Here is a 22975-nt window from a genome sequence, read left to right as displayed (position 1 = left end):
CACAGTTGTGAAGAAGGTGCGAAAGTGCCTCTTCCCCCTCACGAGGTTCAAAAAGTTTGGCGTGGTCCCTCAAATCCTCGAAAGGTTTTACAGATGTACCATTAAGAGCATATTGACTGGCTGCATCACTGCTTGGTATGGCAATACCACCGCCCTCGATAGCATGGCTTTACATAGGGTTGTGGGGACAGCCCAATAATTCACTGCGACCGAGCTCCCTGCCATCCAGGACCTCGATATCAGGCGGAAAAGAAGGCCATGGGAAATCTTCAAAGACTCCAACCACCCAAGCCATAGACAATTTCTCCTGCCACACGCCAAGACTGGCATGTCTGACACCAACAGGGTCTTGAACAGCTTCTATCCCCAAGCAATACGACTGATAAATAGCTAACAAAATAGCTCACATACTGAGTTAACCTCGTATCTTTCTTGACCTTTAATTTCAATCTTTGCGGTCTCTATGCACAATCACAGGGCCCTACACACTCACTCACTCCAACACAAAGATTTTTTGCTCACTCACATATACATTTATTCAGACTCTACACACCCACTGAAATACAAGCTGCTGCTACTCTGTTTATCTTATATCATGTTGCCTAGTCACCTTACCCCTATACATATTTACCTCCATCACTTCAGTATCCCTGCACATTGTAAATATGGTATTGGAACTGACTTTTTATACATTTCCTGTATATATTATGATTACTTACTTAATTGTGTATTTCCTATTCTTATTTCTAGAGTTTTTTTTTCCTAATAATACATTGTTGTTGATTATTGCATTGTTGGGTTTTGAGTTTGCATTTCACTGTACTTGTGCATGTGACATTGAAGCTTATACAGCCATACCTCAACTACTCCAGTATCTCTGCACATTGTCAATTTGGTACTGGCTCAGAGTACATGTACATGTACAGAGCATTCAGAAAGTATTCAGACCTCCTTCCCCTTTTCCACATTTTGTTACCTTACAACCTCATTAATCTACACACAATAACCCATAATGACAAAACAAAAACATATTTTTTGAAATTTTTGCAAACGTTCCCATTGATCATCCATGAGATTCTTCTACAACTTGATTGGAGTCCACCTGTGGTAAATTCAATTGATTGTACATGATTTGGAAAGGCACACACCTGTCTATATAAGGTCCCACAGTTGACAGTGCATGTCAGAGCAAAAAGCAAGCCATGAGGTCGAAGGAATTGTCCGTGGAGCTCCAAGATTGTGTCAAGGCGCAGATCTGGGGAAGGGTACCAAAACATTTATGCAGCATTGAAGGTCCCCAAGAACACAGTGGCCTCCATCATTCTTAAATGGAAGAAGTTTGGAACCATCAAGACTCTTCCTAGAGTTGGCCGCCTGGCCAAACTGAACAATCGGGGGAGAAGGGTGTTGGTCAGGGAGGTGACCAATTACTTGATGGTCACTCTGACAGAGCTCCAGAGATCTTCTGTGGAGATAGGAGAACCTTCCAGAAGGACAACCATCTCTGCAGCACTTCAACAAAGTACTGAGTAAAGGGTCTGAATACTTATGTAAATGTGAAATTTCAGTTTTTTGCTTTGTCATTTTGAGGTATTGTGTGTAGATTGAGAAGGAAAAAAACTATTTAATCAATTTTAGAAAAAGGCTGTAATGTAAACAAATTTGGAAAAAGTCAAGGGGTCTGAATTCTTTCCAATTGCACTGTATACACATACGTAGCTTACATTCAAGTTTTTTCTTATTTCTCGTGTTTAGTTTTTACTTATACTATTTTGATATTGAATACTGCCCTGTTGGGAAGGGCTTGCAAGTTAAGCATTTCACTGTACTTGTGAGAAACATAACTTGAAACATAAAACAAGGAATGCCATGAACAAAGCGATGTATTGCTTGCCAGGACATTTCTAAATTGAATAGAGGCTGTGTTTCATGGTGCGTAATAAAACAAGCTGCACTGAATGTCACACAGCGTTACATTACTGTATGTAGGGCAAAAAGCACCCATGGAGAAAGGCCTGAAATCTGTACAGGTTTAGAAAGCCTGCTTATTATATTGTTAGTTTTAAAGCACTAGCTGCTACATCTAAAACTACTTAACAAAGAGCACGCCTGTTTGGTTCTATCACAATGCTGCCCAGAAGAGAGACCCAAAGCTAGGAGCTGTTGAACGAACAGAGAGGGGACTATCATGTTCCCTCCATGGAGTTGAATTCAGAGAGTTGTGACAGTAGAGGGCTTTTATAGCTGTTTGGTTCCCAGGATGCTGTAACTCAGTCAGCCAATTCCGTGATACCCCTGTTCTAAATGGGGCCTTCTGGAGCACGGAAAGGTTCTGGAAATGTGTGGAACCTGCCCGTATGTACAGATCTAGGACCAGCTCCAACAATTCTAACCATGACCATGGATGAACACAAAATTGACCCTAGATAAGCATACACTCCCCTACATATTTATTTAGACAGTGAAGCTAAAACTTTGAATTTGGCTCTAAACTTCAGCATTTTGGATTTAAGATCAAATGTTTTATATGAGGCAACAGTGTGTCATCTTTTAATCGAGGGTATTTTCATACATATCTGTTTTACCACAATTTATGTATCTAAGTATTTGGACAAATTCACTTATTGTGTATAACATTTAGTCAAAAGATTAGCATTTGGTCCCATATTCCTAGCAGGCATAAATATCATACCCACCCCAAAAACGCTAACCTCCCCTGTTATTGGTAATGGTGAGAGGTTAGCATGTTTTGGGGGCATGATCTTTGACCCTCTGTAACTTTCTGTAACATTATTCACGATTCATACATGATTATGCGTAACCATGGTAGCATCCACATTAATGTGGAAGTGTTCAGAAACATATTATATTCTTATTTACGTGACTCCAAAATGGCACAATACATTATTTACCATTTCTATTGGGCACAACATAATCCGAAACACAAGCAAAACAAACTGCAAATGCATCCAACAAGTTTGTTGAGTCAAAAGCTTGATATTGTAGGCTTGGAATATGGGAATAAATACTGAACTTTTGACTTCTTTAATACACTATAAGTGAATTTGGCCAACTACTGAAGACACCTTAAAATGGGGGGACTAGATACATAAAGTGCTTTCATTCCTAAACGGTAAAACAGATATGTATGAAAATACCCTCAAATAAAAGGCGACATTCTGTACTGTCACCTTATATAAACCATTTGACTTCAAATCCAAAATGCTGGAGTATAGAGCCAAATTTAAAGTTGTAGCTTCACTGTCCATATAAATATGTGTAGCCTATATGGGCTTCATCAATCATCATCCTACTCCTATGTCCCACATCAAACAGGAACCGGTCTGAACCTAAAGCTCTGTCCCCTTATCTCTCTCAGCCAATTCCTACCTTTCTTGCTCTGCTGCAGGACTGAGGGAGGGGGTGTGGCCACCTTCATGGCCAGCCCATAGGCTCCTTTGAAGGAGTGGCTGTCCCGTACTATGAAAAATCCGGGCTCCTTGTCCTTCAGGACTGAGATAGCTGAGAGGAGGAGGAAAGGAGAAGAGAAGGACACAGGAATACATTTTAGTGACGATGTCACAGAGGAGTGTGGAAACTGTCGAAATGTTGAAGAGCATTATGGAAATTTGGCAGACAAGATACTCCTGGGAAACAAAACACATATTTCCTCATGTTTTTACCTTGGTCCCTGGAGATATCAGGCTTGTACCAGAATTTCGATGTGTCTTGCACAAAGTTTACAGTCACATGCTTGCTGGCCAGGACATCTGGAAAAACAGTATCACAAACACACCAGAGGTTAGTCAATGCACAAAGACCTCAGGCATTCAATCACTGTAACCAAGTTCAAAAGACATCCATATGTGCCAAATCCGAATTGACCAAGAAAACCCACCTAAAGGATACAGTACATTCAGTCACAAGAAGAAGTATGTGAACCCTTTGGAATTACCTGGATTTCTGCATAAATTTGTCATAAAATTTGATCACAATGGACAAACACAGTGTGCTTAAACTAATAACACACAAAGTATTATGTTTCTTGTCCATATTGAATACATAATTTAAACATTCACAGTGTAGGTTGGAAAAAGTATGTGAACCCCTAGGCTAATGACTTCTCCAAAAGATAATTGGAGTCAGTCAGTTAACCTGGAGTCCGATCAATGAGATGAGATTGGAGATGTTGGTTAGAGATGCCCTGCCCTATAAAAAACTCACAAATGTTGAGTTTGCTAGTCACTAGAAGCATTGCCTGATGTGAACCATGCCTCGAACAAAAGAGATCTCATATGACCTAAGATTAGATTTGTTGACTTGCATAAAGTTGGAATGGATTAGAAAAGTATGTTTAAAAGCCTTGAAGTTCACAGTAAGACAAATTGTCTATAAATGGAGAAAGTTCAGCACTGTTGCTACTCTCCCTAGGAGTGGCTGTCCTGCAAAGATGACTGCAGAATGCTCAATGAGGTTAATAAGAATCTTCGAGTGTCAGCTAAAGACTTACAGAAATCTCTGTAACATGCTAACTAGAGGTCGACCGATTAGGATTTTTCAACGCCGAAACCGATACCGATTATTGGGGGACCAAAAAAAGCCAATACCGATTAATTGTCCGATTTTTTCTATATATATATTTGTAATAATGACAATTACAACAATACTGAATGAACACTTATTTTAACTTTATATAATACATCAATAAAATCTATTTAGTCTCAAATAAATAATGAAACATGTTCAATTTGGTTTAAATAATGCAAAAACACAGTGTTGGAGAAGAAAGTAAAAGTGCAATATGTGCCATGTAAAAATGCTAACGTTTGAGTTCCTTGCTCAGAACATATGAAAGCTGGTGGTTTCTTTTATCATGATTCTTCAATATTCCCAGGTAAGAAGTTTTAGGTTGTAGTTATTATGGACTATTTCTCTCTATACCATTTGTATTTCATATACCTTTGACTATTGGATGGTCTAATAGGTACTTTAGTATTGCCAGCCTACTCTTGGGAGTTGATAGGCTTGAAGTTATAAACAGCGCAATGCTTGAAGCACAGCGAAGAGCTGCTGGCAAATGCAGGAAAGTGCTGTTTGAATGAATGCTTACGAGCCTGCTGCTGCCTACCACCGCTCAGTCAGAGTGCTCTATCAAATCATAGACTTAATTATAATATAATAACACAGAAATATGAGCCTTAGGTCAATAATATGTTCAAATCCAGAAACTATCATTTCGAAAACAAAACATTTATTCTTTCAGTGAAATACGGAACTGTTCCGTATTTTATCTAACGGGTGGCAACCCTAACTCTAAATATTGCTGTTACATTGCACAACCTTCAATGTTATGTCATAATTATGTACAATTCTGGCAAATTAATTACGGTCTTTGTTAGGAAGAATTGGTCTTCACACATACATATACCCTGACTCTGCTTGTACAGAACACAAGAGAAGTGACACAATTTCCCCAGTTAAAATAAATTAATGTTAGCAGGCAATATTAACTAAATATGCAGGTTTAAAAATATATACTTGTGTATTGATTTTAAGAAAGGCATTGCTTGTTAAATCACCCATTTTGGTGAAGTAGGCTATGATTCAATGATAAATTAACAGGCACCGCATCGACAAGCTATATAAACTAGAAATATCATCAACCATGTGTAGTTAACTAGTGATTATGTTAAGATTAATTGTTTTTTATAAGATAAGTTTAATGCTAGCTAGCACCTTACCTTGGCTCCTTGCTGCACTCGCATAACAGGTAGTCAGTCTGCCACGCAGTCTCCTCATGGAGTGCAATGTAATCGATCATAATCGGTGTCCAAAAATGCTGATTACCGTTTGTTATGAAAACTTGAACTCGGCCCCAATTAATCGGCCATTCCGATTAATCGGTCGACCTCTAAGGCTAACATCTCTGTTGACGAGACTACGATACGGAAAACAATAAACAAGAATGGTGTTCATGGGAGGACACCACGGAAGAACCCATTTCTGTCAACAACAACAAAAAAATTGCTGCACGTCTGAAGTTCGCAAAAGAGCACCTGAATGTTTTACAGTGCTACTGGCAAAATATTCTGTGGACAGATTAAATTAAAGTTCATTGGTTTGGAAGGAACACACAACACTATGTGTGGAGAGAAAAAGCCAAAGCACACCAACATCAAAACCTCATCCCAACTGTAAAGTATGGTGGAGGGAGCATCATGGTTTTGGACTGCTTTGCTGCCTCAGGGCCTGGACAGCTTGCTATCATCAACAGAAAAATGAATTCCAAAGTTTATCAAGGCATTTTGCAGGAGAATTTAAGGATATCTGTCCGCCAACTGAAACTCAACAGAAGTTGATCTTCAGGACAACGACCCAAAACACAGAAGTAAATCAACAACAGAACGGCTTCAACAGAAGAAAATATGCCTTCTGGAGTGGCTCAGTCAGAGTCCTGACCTCAACCTGATTGAGATGCTGTGGCATTACCTCAAGAGAGAGGTTCACACCAGACATCCCAAGAATATTGCTGAACTTAAACAGTTTTGTAAAGAGGAATGGTCCAAAATTCCTCCTGACCATTGTGCAGGTCTGATCTGCAACTACAGAAAATGTTTGGTTGAGGTTATTGCTGGCAAAGGAGGGTCAACCAGTTATTAAATCCAAACGTTCAGAAACTTTTTCCACCCTGCACTGTGAATGTTTATACGGTGTGTTCAATGAAGATATGAAAACGTAAAATTGTGTGCGTGTTATTAGTTTAAGCAGACTGTGTTTGTCTATTGTTGTGACTTAGATGAAGATCCGATCAAATTTTATGACCAATTTATGCAGAAATCCAGGTAATTCCAAAGAGTTCACATACTTTTCTTGCCACTGTAGAACAGAACTGATGACCTTCTTTACAGTATTGTACCAACCCAAGCCATTGGCTCAGATAAGAAGTGATTGGCTATTAATTGTTTAAGCAAGGGGGTTACCTGGCAGAGGTGAAGCGGTGCCCGGCATCTGTGCAGAGGCTGAGAGATCAGGCAGGATGTTGGGAAATGGGATACTGAGGGAGCTTCCGCTATGTGGGCTGGAGAATCCGCTAGGGGCTGGGGAGGCTGTGCCCAAGGAGTGCTCCCCGTCCGACTCCCTCCTCTTCTCAGGCAGCAGTGGAGGCAAGGCCCCCTGGGCCTGGAGCTGCTGCAGCTGCCGGATGGTGCCCAGCCCATCCATGGAACCCATACAGGACAGGCCCCTCTCCATGCCTCCATTCCCCAGAAGAGGAGAGGCAGAGGGTGGGCTGTCGACTGCGCCATAGCCCCCCAGGCCTAAGTTGTCTTGCTCGTCGAAGCTGTGCGCAAGGCTGTGGGTGAGGCCATAGTGTGCCATGTGGCTCTGCTGGCTGCCCCGGGGGGAGCTGTGGGCGTTGGGCGCAGGGTGAGTGTGGGGTTGGGGGTGCATGGGAGGGGAGTGGTGGCTGTAGTCCAAGGACATGGAGTGGGGATGGAGGGCTCTGTCCTCTGGCCAGGGCTGACCCATGGAGGGGCTTGAGAGAGGAGGAAGAACACAAAAATTAGAAGATCATGAAAAACACCTCTCTAATGAAACTGTATGACCATAATATATTTTCAGAACATGTAGACTATGACCATAATTAGCATCTGCTTAAATGTAAAATGTACATGTACAGTACCAGTCAAAAGTTTGAACACAACTACTCATATTTTTACTACAGTCGTGGCCAAAAGTTTTGAGAATGACACAAATATTAATTTTGACAAAGTCTGCTGACTCAGTTTGTATGAATGCAATTTGCATATACTCCAGAATGTTTTATGAAGAGTGATCAGATGAATTGCAAAGTCCCTCTTTGCCATGCAAAATTAACTGAATCCCCAAAAAAAACTTTCCACTGCATTTCAGCCCTGCCACAAAAGGACCAGCTAACATCATGTCAGTGATTCTCTCGTTAACACAAGGCTGGAGGTCACTCTGTCATGCTGATTGAGTTCGAACAACAGACTGGAAGCTTCAAAAGGAGGGTGGTGCTTGTCAACCATGGTTACCTGTAAGGGAACACGTGCCGTCATCATTGCTTTGCACAAAAAGGGCTTCACAGGCAAGGATATTGCTGCCAGTAAGATTTCACCTAAATCAACCATTTATCAGATCATCAAGAACTTCAAGGAGAGCGGTTCAATTGTTGTGAAGAAGGTTTCAGGGCGCCCAAGAAAGTCAAGCAAGCGCCAGGACCGTCTCCTAAAGTTGGTTCAGCTGCGGGATCGGGGCAGCACCAGTACAGAGCTTGCTCAGGAATGGCAGCAGGCAGGTGTGAGTGCATCTGCACGCACAGTGAGGCGAAGACTTTTGGAGGATGTGCTGGTGTCAAGAAGGGCAGTAAAGAAGCCACTTCTCTCCAGGAAAAACATCAGGGACAGACTGATATTCTGCAAAAGGTACAGGGATTGGACTGCTGAGGACTGGGGTAAAGTCATTTTCTCTGATGAATCCCCTTTCCGATTGTTTGGGGAATCCAGAAAAAAGCTTGTCTGGAGAAGACAAGGTGAGCGCTACCATCAGTCCTGTGTCATGGCAACAGTAAAGCATCCTGAGACCATTCATGTGTGGGGTTGCTTCTCAGCCAAGAGAGTGGGCTCACTCACAATTATGCCTAAGAACACAGCCATGAATAAAGAATGGTACCAACACATCCTTCGAGAGCAACTACTCCCAACCATCCAGGACCAGTTTGGTGATGAACAATGCCTTTTTCAGCATGATCGAACATCTTGCCATAAGGCAAACGTGATAACTAAGTGGCTCGGGGAACAAAACATCGATATTTTGGGTCCATGGCCAGGAAACTCCCCAGACCTTAATCCCATTGAGAACTTGTGGTCAATCCTCAAGAGGCGGTTGGACAAACAAAACCCCACAAATTCTGACAAACTCCAAGCATTGATTACGCAAGAAAGGGCTGCCATCAGTCAGGATGTGGCCCAGAAGTTAATTGACAACACGCCAGAGCAGATTGCAGAGGTCTTGAAAAAGAAGGATCAACACTGCAAATATTGACTCTTTGCATCAACTTCATGTAATTGTCAATAAAGCCTTTGACACTTGTAATTATACTTCAGTATTCCATAGTAACATCTGACAAAAATATCTAAAGACACTGAAGAAGCAAACTTTGTGGAAATTAATATTTGTGTCATTCTCTCAACTTTTGGCCACGACTGTATGTTCTCCATTGTAGAACAATAGTATAATAATAGTATAGTATAATAATAAGACTATGAAATAACCAAAAAAGTGTTAAACAATTTGAGATTCTTCAAAGTAGCCACTCTTTGATGAAAGTTTTTCACACTCTTGGCATTCTCTCAACCAGCTTCATGGGGTAGACATGTCAAATGCATTTAAATTAACAGGTGTGCATTGTTAATAGGTTTATTTGTGGAAGTTAATTTGTTCATTCTTAATGTGTTTGAGCCAATCAGATGTGCTGTGAAAAGGTAGGGGTGGTATACAGAAGATAGCCCTATTTGGTGAAATACGAAGTCCATATTATGGCAAGAACAGCTCAAATAAGCAAAGAGAAATGACAGTCCATCATTACTTTAAGACATGAAGTCAGTCAATCAGGAACATTTCAAGAACTTTGAAAGTTTCTTTAAGTGCAGTCGCAAACTGCACTTAAAGAGGACTGCCACAGGAAAGGAATGAGGACTGCCAAATGAAAGGAAGACGCAGAGTTACCTCTGCTACAGAGGATAAGTTCATTAGAGTTACCAGACTCATAAATTGCGGCCCAAATAAATGCTTCACAGAGTCCAAGTAACAGACACATCTCAACATCAACTGTTCAGAGGAGGCAGTGTGATTCAGGCCTTCATGGTCCAATTGCTGCAAAGAAACCACTACTAAAGGACATCAATAAGAAGAAGATACTTGCTTGGGCCAAGAAACACGAGCAATGGACATTAGACCAGTGGAAATCTGTCTTTGGTCTGATGAGTCCAAATGTTAGATTTTTTTGTTCCAACCACCGTGTCTTTGCGAGACCCAGAGTTGGCGAACGGATGACTATCACAATCACAATCACCCGACCTCAACCCAATTGAGATGTTTTGAAATGAGGTGGACCGCAGCGTGAAGGAAAGCATCCAACAAATGCTCCGCATATGTGGAAACTTCTTCAAGACTGTTGGAAAAGCATTCCTCATGAAGCTGGTTGAGAGAATGCCAAGAGCCTGCAAAGCTGTCATCAAGGCAAAGAGTGGCTACTTTGAAGTATCCAAAACATAAAATATATTTAGATTTTATTAATACTTTTTTGTTTACTACATGATTCCATATGTGTTATTTCATAGTTTCATGTCTTAACTATTATTATACAATGTGAAAAATAGTACAAATAAATGAAAACCCTTGAATGAGTAGGTTTGACTGGTACTGTACATTTTGAATAAACATGAGCTGGGCTTCTAATAATTGTGCGAAAGGGTTGTATTTGATTGGCTGTACCTGTCTGTCCGTTGTGGCATCCCACTAATGAACGCCGAGCGAGAGGAGCTGAAGGACCTATGGCAGCTGGGGGAAGAGTCTGGAAGGCCCTCTTCTGCGGACTGGGGAACATGACCAATCATCTCTAAGTAACCTCTGGGCTCTGTGGGGGTGTGAGAGGGCATATATATTACAAATTACACATATAGGTTATTACATTCAAGGAGTAGGGATAGAATGCACTAAACCTAAGTCTGTTGACAGACACTCCAAAATATATCGAAATTCATCCAGTTTCTCCAAAACATCTGGATATTACATGAACAGAAACGGAGCAGAAATGTCTCATCTGTTAACCATAACTTTAAGAATTTCAGTCACATAAATGTGCTGTCCCCCCAGGTGAGACATATTTAGAGTACATCCAATAGTAAAGAGAGCAGTCAGCAGTGGAGTTAAATGATTCTCCAGTCAGTCTGCTGCTGGCTCAACAGTACAGCAGCCATCCATCGCTCTGTTCAGTACAAAGCCGATTACTCTGCCTAGCAGAGCCCCCCAACATAATTGAATAAATCTTGTATCAATGACATGGAGGCCCTGACAGGTGCCTGCCCCCAAAACCTGAAACCACATGTTTCCAGTCCACGTATTCCACACAGTTTAGTGACTGACGGATGTTTCCATGGGTTACCAGTTATCTCGATGGGAATGTGGAGGGCAAGGCAGACAAAGAGACTAGAGAGAGGGGGACTGGTATCTTTTTGTCCCTCGCCCCTTCTATTGACACTAGCACTTTCACCAAGGAAATGTAAAAAAAATGGTGGGCCACCCGATTTTTCGACCCGCTGTAACCATGGCACGGCTGAATGCGGTGATTCGATATGCAGTGCGTTCTTGGGTGAAGTGGGCACAGTGGGGGAACAGATCAGTCTGGGGATGCTGTCACTCTCACAACCCCTCTGACACAGATCACTATGGCACTATGACAACAGTCACTGTGTGTGTGAGTATAACCCCAGACATCATCACTGCCATTCCTCACCAATGACCCACAGTCACGACAGGGCGGCACAACTCTGTCAACTACTCAACTGAATTTGGAACAAAAACCCTCTTCGTGACTGTTATCAGAGGAAGGGAACCACAGAAGGTACTTATGGCATGTCTGATTATGTCTCTACACTCTAAACTATTGTTTAATAAAATGGGCAAAAGCGAATTAATGCTCCTGAGGCAATTGTAAGTTATATTCTCTGATAATGAATCAGTATATACAAGTAATTTAAAAGTCCAATAATGGATTCAGCAACTGCAGATGGTGCCTTTAAGATATATGCCAGTAAATGATAAATCTCTACATCAGCAAACAGTTCACTTTCATTGCAGCTACATGAAAACAGCATGATCACTTTTCTCATTGTATATATCATTCCTTCTCACAACTATCTATGCGGTCTCCTCCTCTCACCTTTTCCCTTCTCTTGTGGACTTCAGTACACAAAACATCAGCCATTGATGTCAAATTGTGATTGAGAGACTGATGAAGTGTGTGCAGCCTGCTTTCCATTCTAAGAGGATGGTCTCTCAAAAAGGGAAATTCTGGTTGGTTTTTCTTTGGATTTTCTCCTACCATATCAATTGTGTTGTAGTCTCATAAATTTTTTAAAACCTTTCCACAAACTTCAATGTGTTTTCTCTCCAATGGTACCAATTATATGCATATCCTGGCTTCTGGGCCTGAGTAACAGGCAGTTTGACTTAGGGCACGTCAGTCAGGCAGAAATTGCGGAAAAAGGACCCCAGCCTGAAAATCGCTCAACACAGAATAGCCGCATGTGCACACTTTCTTGGAAATCGTTTTGAGAAAATGTATTTTCTATTTTATTCATGCTAAATGTGTTTATGTTAATTAACAGTAAATTACCATGAGACCGGCAGTTGTTTGCTTCACAGTCAACGGCTGTGACTGCCACAGCCCTTATTTATGTCAACTTCTGAAGGACGTCCTCCAACCTATCAGAGCTCTTGCAGCGTGAACTGACGTATTGTCCACCCAATCAAAAGCTCATAGAATTAATCTAGTACTGAAAGCATATGCTACAGCTATCACTGCCATGCATAAAAGGTGGTGAGTAGTTTACTCAAAGAGAAAAAGACAATAGTTGATCCGTTTTGAACAATTTAATTTCTTCCAAAATCAAGGAGAAGCAAGAGAGAGAGAGAGAGATAGTTGCTTGTATTTTTTTTTAAACTTTCACTTAGCTAGCAAATGCAGCTAGCTGGTTTAGCCTACTCAAACAGAGAGGGATGCTATGTTAGCTTGCTGGCTATGGATATCCAACACCGGAACTATGCCAAGTTAAGCTAAGCTTTTGGGTTTATAAATGTATTATAAATTCTTTGGTAGTGCAAACACACAATTTCATCAGCTGTCGGGTGACTGGTCTCAGACGATCCCGCAGGTGAAGAAGCAGGATGTGGAGGTCCTGGTCTGGTATGGTTACACGTGGTCTGCGGTTGTGAGGCCAATTTGATATACTGATATAAAAACAATGTTGGAGGTGGCCTATGGAAGAGAAATGCTCCTCTGACTCACATGGCTCTCTCAGATATCTCAATTCTTATTAGCCAATGCACATCACTTGATGTCTGGGCCTTCTCACAGCTAAGAAGTAGGCTACAAGTGAAGACAGATACATCGGGGACACAAATGCGTGTGTCCCTCTTATCGAATTCCGAGGCGCATATTGATGTTAGAAGAACTGTCCACAATTAGCCTCCTTTTTGTCAGCCAACAAAACGAGTCGGCCAAACTAACAGCAAAAGCACTAGCCTTTGTCAATCAACTATCCCACATGGTACATTGACCTTTTCTATTGGTCAACTTGTCCTTCTGTGCAAGAAATAAATATTCCAAACATTCTCCGGGACAGTTGTGGGATGCGATAGATCCCAAATTCATGCTACTACTCGCATCAAAAACCTTTTTTAAAGCAATGAGGCTGATGCAACACATCAGAACGTTTAGCTTAAAATGTTGATAAACTATTAGGCTATATCTTCACATAATAAACACAGCAATGTGCACACGGCAGTAGGCTAAAAGCGCCAATGTTCCAAAACGCAATCAACTAGCTGGAAAACACTGTTCTCAAAAGTGACCGCAAATGTGATTATGCAGGTAATACTTTATTTTAAAGTTGCATTGTTATGGTGAAAATCATCTCCCCCAAAGTTGAAACTCAAACGCCGCCTATGTATGACTCTTGGGCTCCACACCCGTTGTAAAGCGGATTAATGTGCTTAATTCACTGAGGAGGATGGTCCTCCCCTTTCTCCTCTGAGGAGCCTCCACTGATACAGATGAAGGATCTTAATTTGAGCACCCTTATGCAGGACAACTTTGCTGCAATGCAGGACATTTTAAACATGTATTATACTTTAGGTTTAAAATGGCTTCTGAAGTTTGTAATTTCCACTTTGAAATTTCAGACTTGAAATGTATCAACCCCTACAAACATGTCTATTCATTATAATCAACATAGCAATTCACAATTCCTGTTGCTGCAGAATTATTTTCCTGCTGAAGCAGATTGGCTCACATTAAGAGCCTCCATCTGTATAACTGGGTGAGAAACATCTAAGACCACAACAAAACTTCTACGGTCAAACAAAAAATTTAACTGTTTCAGGCACTGAAGGCTTTGACACAATGTGCTATAAAAGACTAACTTTTCAGGACTGAAACCACACAGACGTTCTCCAAACCAACCATGGGAGGAGAGAGTCTGGTATGGAACCCCCAGGGAAGGGAGGCACTCCCTGGCTTTGTTTAGTGCACTGCCTCCAACCAACACAATGTTCTCAGACATTAGTCATGGAATGTGACCAGCACTGGGTCCCTCTCTGTCTCCTAGAGCTCCTTCTCTCACTCACTATCTTTCTCCATCACCCACTCTCTGTTGTTAATTAAGTGAGAGATTAAGTAAAGAGGGAGAGGGGGGTGAGAGGGAGAATGAGTGGAATAGACTCCATCACTTCCAATGTGTACACCTCCCTACATAGAACACTTACTGTCAATTGTTTCACTGCCCCATGGTCTGGCTCCTTCAATCAAATGGCTTTGTCAAAGGTCAAGTGCCACATTATCTATTCACCTCACAATGGCCTGACATTTCAATATTTCTATTCACTTTATTTACAGACTAGTGGTATTTCTACGAATAATTCTATACTCTAAAAATATAAGTATTTTTTGAGTAACAGCTGTAATCCATTGTGTTAAAGAATATATTTCAACATTTATCTCACTTCATCTGAATTAATGAGAATGTCAGTGTGCTGTGATACACACACAGCTTAGAGCCTACATTCTCCAGAGGTACAGTACACATTGCCACAATGACCTACCGTGCTCCGTCCTGTAAGCTCCAAATGATTGCATGCTGGGAGATGGAGTTTGCCTCAGGTGAGTGAATTCCGCCATGTTTTTCACTATGGAAGCATAGAAGACGAGATGAGGTTTAAAATCCAGTAATTCAGCAACGATCACGAGAGCCATCATATGAACACACACACAAACCCCTGGAAAAGGACACAAGACAATAACGGATGCTCTTACCATAAGGTGTAGGGGGAGAGATGGGGAAGGCAGGAGTAGGAGTCATGTCACCACCAGCCTCCACTCCACTGTCCATCTTTGGACCCTGAGCTCTGTAGTCCACACTGTCACTCCTGAACAGCATTCCATGCTGTAACACAAAACACACAGACGGAAATACACACACACACACACACACACACACACACACAGGAAAAACATGTGTGTAAACATCACCTCATTGTACCCAGCAAAAACAGTACACAGCAAAACCCGGCACGAACACACAAAATAGGGCACACCATGACAAACAAGATAACGACACGGTATTGACAGACATTGGGAGTCAGTGAGACATGGTTTCAGTATGTTCCTGTACCTGGGAGTGAGGTACGCAGGGTGAGTAGGTCTGTGTGCTCTTGTACTCCTCCTGCACGCCCCAGCGTGAGCCACCGAATCCTGGGTGATCTGTGACATCACTGTCTTGCCGACTCTGTCTGGAGTCCACTCTGACGTCACCAACGGACAATGGGGCAGCTGAACAAACACACAAACACGGAGACGGAGAGGAGGGTGAGAACTGGCCATTAACGTTGAACATACCAGAAAGCCCTACCACCACAAATCTATAGGAAATACACGCGTCTGAAGAATGTCAACCCGTTAAGCCATGTTAGTGAAATGCAATGTGTGAAGCAATAGCATACCAAAGACTTCTGGCTCTAACTTCTTCACTACAATCTCTACTAGGAGTCATTATACCACTCCAATAACTTCAGTACTAGTGTCTGTGTTGTTGTGAGTGGACAGGTGAGGAATGCAGCGGGGGCTGAGAGGAATGTGAGGTGGGGGTCAGGATTGTGAATGACTGGCGTGGGGTGACCGTCCACTTGGCACGGGGTGCTAATTTAAGGCCTCCCGGTGTGTGTGTGTGTGTGTGTGTGTGTGTGTGTGTGTGTGTGTGTGTGTGTGTGTTATTTTGGACTTCATTTGTTGTGTTTTTCTCTATCAGCATCTTTTCTTTTGAGTGTGTGTCTGTTTTTTCTCGAAACCTGTATGTTTCAGTCTGGCTAGGCACACTTGTTTGTACATTAACATTTACATTTGAAACATTTACAGAGGTAGGATCTTAATTTGATCACTCTTTTGTTGCTTTTCCTGCAAATTAGTAAATGCAAACTTGTAGTGGATTTGAGCTTGAAAAAGGCTTCTAAAGTTTGTCATTTGAAATGTCCGACTTGACAAAAGAGGTTTTCAACCCCTACAAAAAATGTCTATTGATTATAATGCACACAATAATTCACGTTTCCTGTTGCTACTTAAAATTTGTGCATTCATCTTAAGATGTATATAAATATCACAGTCGTAGTAAATACACTTTCCCTCAGTAAAGAAGTTATCAGCAAAGTCAGTGCAAGTAGGAAAAGACAAGAGCAGGCTGTTTTTTTCTGGGGGCGTGGGATTTATTTCCTCTAGTCTTTGGAGAAGTAGAGTTTCAGACCTTTTCGGGAGATGGACAGGGACTCCACTGTCTTGACGTTAGGGGGAAACTTGTTCATCCATTGGGGTGCCAGGACAGAGAAGAGCTTTGATTACGCTGAGCGGAAGATGACCCATGTATGGGTGGAAGGGCCAAAAGACCATAGGTGACATAACAGAGAGCTCTGATTGGGGGTTTGAGCATAGTCTGAAGGTAAGGAGGGGCAGTTCTCCTTGCAGATCCATAGGCAAGTACCATGGTCTTGAAGTGGATGCGAGCTTCAACTAAAAGTTTGTCTCTGTTGTGGGTTGGAGGCATCATGGGGAGTTGAGCTCATTGAAGGGGATCTGAATGAATGGCCATCTCATTACCATGTGATAGACAAACACTGCAACGACTCACTAACACCTCTCGAACTGATGATCTCAGGGGGGGGATCTCGTCCTTGTCCTTTAGCTTGTAAACACAGTCATTTTTGGGATGTTGCTATCTTTTTCTGTTTTTGGGAGACCTCACTTTGTAGAGATATCATATACTGTATTCCTAAGATTATATCATGATTTGGGTTAAGATTATGTTAGTCACTCAGCAAACATAAGCACGACAGTACTTCGCCTATTTCCATGAAGGAAAGGAGACACTACACAACCCGGAAATTCACTTATAAATTGGGCTTGACATGTACACAACAGTGTCAAAGGCGTGTTGTTGAGCGAGTTTGCTTGTAATGTTCAGGATGTTTAATGTGAAGTGTTTACTGTTTATGAGTTTGGCAGTGTTTGTGCATGTCTTCTATACAGCTGCTCTACACATGGGAACTATGGCTATTGTCTGTCCGTCCGTCCGTCCGTCCGTCCGTCCGTCCGTAACAAGTTGACCGAGGTCCTAGTTTTGTCCTCACAAAACTTTTTTTGATTCACCTTTTTCACCGTGGAGGCTTTATCTGGACATAGATCTGCCGGACCTCCTCCGGACGAAAACAAGCTACTGTTGTCCTGCCTGCTCCCGCTCCCCGTCCCTGGTGCTCGAGTGTGCCAGGCTACCCTTCTTTACACGCACCTGTTACCATCATGACGCCAGCAGCGCTCATTGGACTCACCTGGACTCCTTCACGTTGTTGATTACCCCCTGTATCTGTCTGTTCCTCGGTGGTGTTCTCTGTGTCCGCATTCATTGTTGTTATATGTTCCTGTCCAGACGCTGTTCCTGTTCCGCTTCATGTCCGTCAGCTATTAAACCTTCATTCCCTGTACCTGCTTCTCCTGCGTCGCTCCATAGAGAATGTGGACACCATTACAAGAAGCATCAGGGAGTTTTTTAGGGTTTTGTTTCGTTGGAGACAGACCCGGGGGCCGCCGCCGATGAAACCGGGGGTGCCTAAGCTGGCTCTTCAGGCTGTCACGCCCAAGCTGGCTCAAGAGATTTCCTTGCCTCGGTTGGCTCGGTAGGTTCCCATATCACGTCATGCTTCAGCCGGCCCATCGGACTTCTCCGTCGCAGCGGGATCGTCAGGCTTTCACACCTCAGCGCGATTGTCAGGCTTTTACACCTCAGCGCGATTGTCAGGCTTTCACACCTCAGCGCGATTGTCAGGCTTCCACACCTCAGCGGGATTGTCAGGCTTTCACACTTCAGCGGGATTGTCAGGCTTTCACACCTCAGCGCGATTGTCAGGCTTTCACACCTCAGCGCGATTGTCAGGATTTCACACCTCAACCGGCTCCCCAGGCTCGCCCAGGTGGGACGCCGGGTGGCGCTCCTAGAAGGGGGTGGGAGGGTATTGTCACACCTGCTCCCGCTCCCCCTCCCTGGCGCACGAGGGCGCTAGGCTACCCTTCATTATAAGCACCTGTCACCATCATTCCGCGTGGGCAGTGCTCATTGGACTCACCTGGACTCCTTCACCTTGTTGATTACCCCCCCCCCCCCACCGTATATCTGTCTGTTCCTCTGTGGTGTTCTCTGTGTCCGCCTTAGTTAAGTTTTTCCTGTCCAGACGCTGTTCCTGTCCGTTTCATGTCTGCTATTAAACCTTCACTCCCTGTACCTGCTTCTCATCTCCAACATCGCTCCTTACAACTGCAACATTATGCCTTCTCATTGCAGTCGCTGTACTCTTAATATAAAGGCGAACTATCACCTTATGGTGAGGACAGCCGAGTTGCAAGCTTGGCTTCAGACGCAATCGTTAGGCAAGGACAATTTAAGTGTAGGAAAGGATGATACAGTGTCTGTGCCACCAGTAAATACAGGTAGTAGTGTTAGTCCCAGACAATTTTCTTATGGCTACTGGAAATAAATGCTTTTAGCATGCTCAACTGGTGTCGCTCATTCAGCCGCTATAAACTTTCAAGCGGTTTTCCACACAAAGCAACGAATCAGAGCCCAAGCCTTCTCAGGTCTCTCCTCCACCGGTCACTGGATCTGAGCCGCCGAAGCCTCCCGCCATTACCTCTGACAAATTGAAAACCCTAGTCGTTGGCGACTCCATTGTCCGCAATATTAGAATCATCCAACGATCATACATCGTCTACCAGAGGGCAGGGCTACCCACATAAAAGCTCATCTGAGGATGGTGCTGGCTGAGGCTAAAACTGGTGAGTGTAAATAGTATAGGGATATTGTTATCCACGTTGGCACCAACGATGTCAGGATGAAACAGTCAGACGTCACCAAGCGCAACATCAACTTCAGCGTGTAATTTAGCTAGGAAGATATGTTGGCATCGAGTAATTGTCTCTGGCCCCCTTCCAGTTAGAGGGGAGTGCACTTGCACAACTCAATCGCTGGTTGAAAACGTTTCCCCTCCCAAAATATAGAATTTGTAGATTACAGTCCCTCTTTCTGGGACTCCCCCACAAACAGGACCAAGCATGGCCTGCTGAGGAGTGATGGACTCTCATCTTACCTACCAAGATAGGCAGGGCTCTAACTCCTCTAGCTCCACAATGGGATAGCCAGCCTGACAGCTTAGTGAAGTCTACCAATAGCACAGTCAGTGTAGTCAGCTCAGCTTTCCCCATTTTTAACAATGTGTATGTGACCAATACAATTTGATTTGATTTGAGACCATGTCTGTGCCTCGATCTAGGCCGGGCTAAATTAAACATTGCAGTGTTCGCCTGAGCAATCTCACTGGAATAAAGACATCCTCCATTCCTGTCGTTATTGAAAGAGATTGTGATAATATCTCACACCTCAAAATAGGACTACTTAATGTTAGTTCCCTCACTTCCAAGGCAGTCGTAGTCAATGAACTAAGCACCGGTCTTAACCTTGATGTGATTGGCCTGCCTGAAACATGGCTCAAGCCTTATGAATTTACTGTTTTAAATAAGGCCTTTCCCCGCACATCCCGCAAAGGTGCTGGTAACATTTACGACAGCAAATTTCAATATATATATGTACAGTTGAAGTCGGAAGTTTACATACACCTTAGCCAATTACATTTAAAATCAGTTTTTCACAATTCCTGATATTTAATCCTAGTAAAAATTCCCTGTCTTAGGTCAATTAGGATCACCACTTTATTTTAAGAATGTGAAATGTCAGAATAATAGAGAGAAATATTTCAGCTTTTATTTCCTTCATCACATTTCCAGTGGGTCAGAGGTTTACACACACTCAATTAGTGTTTGATAGCATTGCCTTTAAATTGTTTACTTTGGGTCAAACGTTTCGAGCAGCCTTCCACAAGCTTCCCACAATAAGTTGGGTGAATTTTGGGCCATTCCTCCTGACAGAGCTGGTGTGACTGAGTCAGTTGAAGTCGGAAGTTTATGTACACTTAGGTTGGAGTCATTAAAACTCGTTTTTCAACCACTCCACAAATCTCTTGTTAAGAAACCATAGTTTTGGCAAGTCAGTTAGGACATCTACTTTGTGCATGACAAAAGTAATTGTTCCAACAATTGTTTCCAGACAGATTATTTAACTTCTAATTCACTGTATCACCATTCCAGTGGGTCAGAAGTTTACATACACTAAGTTGACTGAGCCTTTAAACAGCTTGGAAAATTCCAGAAAATGATGTCATGGCTTTAGACATCATTTGAGTCAATTGGAGGTGTAACTGTGGATGTATTTCAAGGCCTACCTTCAAACTCAGTGCCTCTGCTTGACATCATGGGAAAATCAAAAGAAATTTGCCAAGACATCAGAAAAAAAATTGTAGACCTCCACAAGTCTGGTTCATCCTTTTCAGCAATTTCCAAATGCCTGAAGGTACCACGTTCATCTGTACAAACAATAGTACGCAACTATAAACACCATGGGACCACGCAGCCATCATACCGTTCAGGAAGGAGCCGCATTCTGTCTCCTAGAGATGAGCGTACTATGGTGAGAAAAGTCCAAATCAATCCCAGAATAACAGCAAAGGACCTTGTGAAGATGCTGGAGGAAACAGGTACAAAAGTATCTATATTCACAGTTAAACGAGTCTTATATTGACATAACCTGAAAGGCCGCTCAGCAAGGAAGAAGCCACTGCTCCAAACCTGCCATAAAAACGCCAGACAATGGTTTGCAACTGCACATGGGGACAAAGATCGTACTTTTTGGAGAAATGTCCTTTGGTCTGATGAAAGAAAAATATAACTGTTTGTTTGGAGGAACAAGGGGGAGGCTTAAAAGCCGAAGACACCATCCCAACCGTGAAGTATGGGGGTGGCAGCATCATGTTGTAGGGGTGCTTTGCTGCAGGAGGGACTGGTGCACTTCACAAAACAGATGGCATCATGAGGAGGAAAATATGTGGATATATTGAAGCAACATCTCAAGACATGAGTCAGGAAGTTAAAACTTGGTTGCAAATGGGTCTTCCAAATGAACAATGACCCCAAGCATTACTTACAAAGTTGTGGAAAATGGGTTAAGGAAACGCATTGGTGTGGCCATCACAAAGCCTTGACCTCAATCCTATAGAACATTTGTGGGCAGAACTGAAAAAGCATGTGCGAGCAAGGATCCTACAAACCTGACTCAGTTACACCAGCTCTGTCAGGAGGAACGGGCCAAAATTCACCCAATTTATTGTGGGAAGCTTGTGGAAGGCTACCCGAAACGTTTGACGCAAGTTAAGCAATTATAAGTCAATGCTACCAAATACTAACGGAGTGTATGTAAACTTCTGACCCACTGGGAATGTGATGAAAGTATTAAAAACTGAAATACATAATTCTTTCTGCTATTATTCTGACATTTCACATTCTTAAAATAAAGTGGTGATCCTAACTGACCTAAAACAGGGAAGTTTTACTAGGATTAAATGTCAGGAATTGTGAAATACTGAGTTTAAATGTATTTGCCTAAGGTGTATGTAAACTGATTTCAACTGTACATATATTTTTTTTTAAGTATTTTGAACTTCTAGTCATAAAATCTATGCAGCCTACTCAATTAGCTTTTCTAGCGACTGTTTACAGGCCTCCTGGGCCATATACAGTGTTCCTCACTGAGTTCCCTGAATTCCTATCAGATCTCGTCATCATGGCAAATATTCAAATTTTTGGTAACTTAAAAAATTCTCTGGAAAATTCCACAGAACCGCTCCAAAAGGCTTTTGGTGCCATCTTTGACTCCGAGCTTTGGACTAGTAACCGAAAGGTTGCAAGTTCGAATACCCGAGCTGACAAGGTACAAATCTGTCGTTCTGCCCCTGAACAGACAGCTAACCCACTGTTCCTAGGCTGTCATTGAAAATAAGAATTTGTTCTTAACTGACTCACCTAGTTAAATAGAGGTCAAATAAAAAATAAATAAATAAAGTGGGTTTTGTCCAACATGTCTCCGCACCTACGCTTTGCCACATTCATACCCTGTGACTAGTTTTGTCCTGTGGAATAAATATTGTGGATCTAAATGTTTTCCTCATTATCCTCAATTGCAACAAATAATCTGATCAGACTCCAACAAAGAATTATCAAAAGCCAAACTATAAATTCTTGGACAACCCAGATTTCTAGATGTCCTTCCAGACTCCCTCCACCTACCCAAGGACATCGGAGTACAAAAATCAGTTAACCACCTCACTAAGGATCTAAATTTAACATTGAGAAATATTGTACCCTAGATGCAGTAGCCAAAAACATTTGTCACAAGAAATTAGCTCCCTGGTACACAGAAAATACCAGAGCCCTGAAGCAAGCTTCCAGAAAATTGGAACGGAATTGGTATCTTCCGACTATCTTGGAACGACAGTACAGTTCAACATCGAAGAGCCCTCACGTCTGCTCGAGGAAACCTACTTTTCCAACATAATTGAGGAGATTAAAATCAATCCAAAATGTATTTTGATACTGTCGCAAATATAACTAATAAGCAGCATTCCCCAAGTGAGGATGGCCTTCACTTCAGCAGTGATGAATTCATTAACTTCTTCGACAAAAAGATCCTGATCA

At 42.4% G+C, this 22975-nt stretch overlaps 1 protein-coding gene across 1 annotated transcript in view; it reads right to left on the bottom strand.

Moving 5' to 3' along the window:
- The window catches only part of LOC139376142 (tensin-3-like), an 82074-nt gene that overhangs the window by 8322 nt on the left and 50777 nt on the right, over positions 1-22975 (bottom strand). The window contains exons 14-20 of the mRNA XM_071118383.1: positions 15474-15631; positions 15116-15245; positions 14905-14988; positions 10516-10657; positions 6981-7534; positions 3684-3770; positions 3391-3522 (exon numbers count right to left, since the gene is read on the bottom strand). Coding sequence (XP_070974484.1) covers positions 3391-3522; positions 3684-3770; positions 6981-7534; positions 10516-10657; positions 14905-14988; positions 15116-15245; positions 15474-15631 — 1287 coding nt within the window. The remainder of the gene's footprint in view (positions 1-3390; positions 3523-3683; positions 3771-6980; positions 7535-10515; positions 10658-14904; positions 14989-15115; positions 15246-15473; positions 15632-22975) is intronic.

Source organism: Oncorhynchus clarkii, chromosome 20 (assembly GCF_045791955.1).
Source record: "Oncorhynchus clarkii lewisi isolate Uvic-CL-2024 chromosome 20, UVic_Ocla_1.0, whole genome shotgun sequence".
In the NCBI taxonomy this organism is placed as follows: Eukaryota; Metazoa; Chordata; class Actinopteri; order Salmoniformes; family Salmonidae; genus Oncorhynchus; species Oncorhynchus clarkii.
This window is presented reverse-complemented; position numbering and strand designations above follow the sequence as displayed.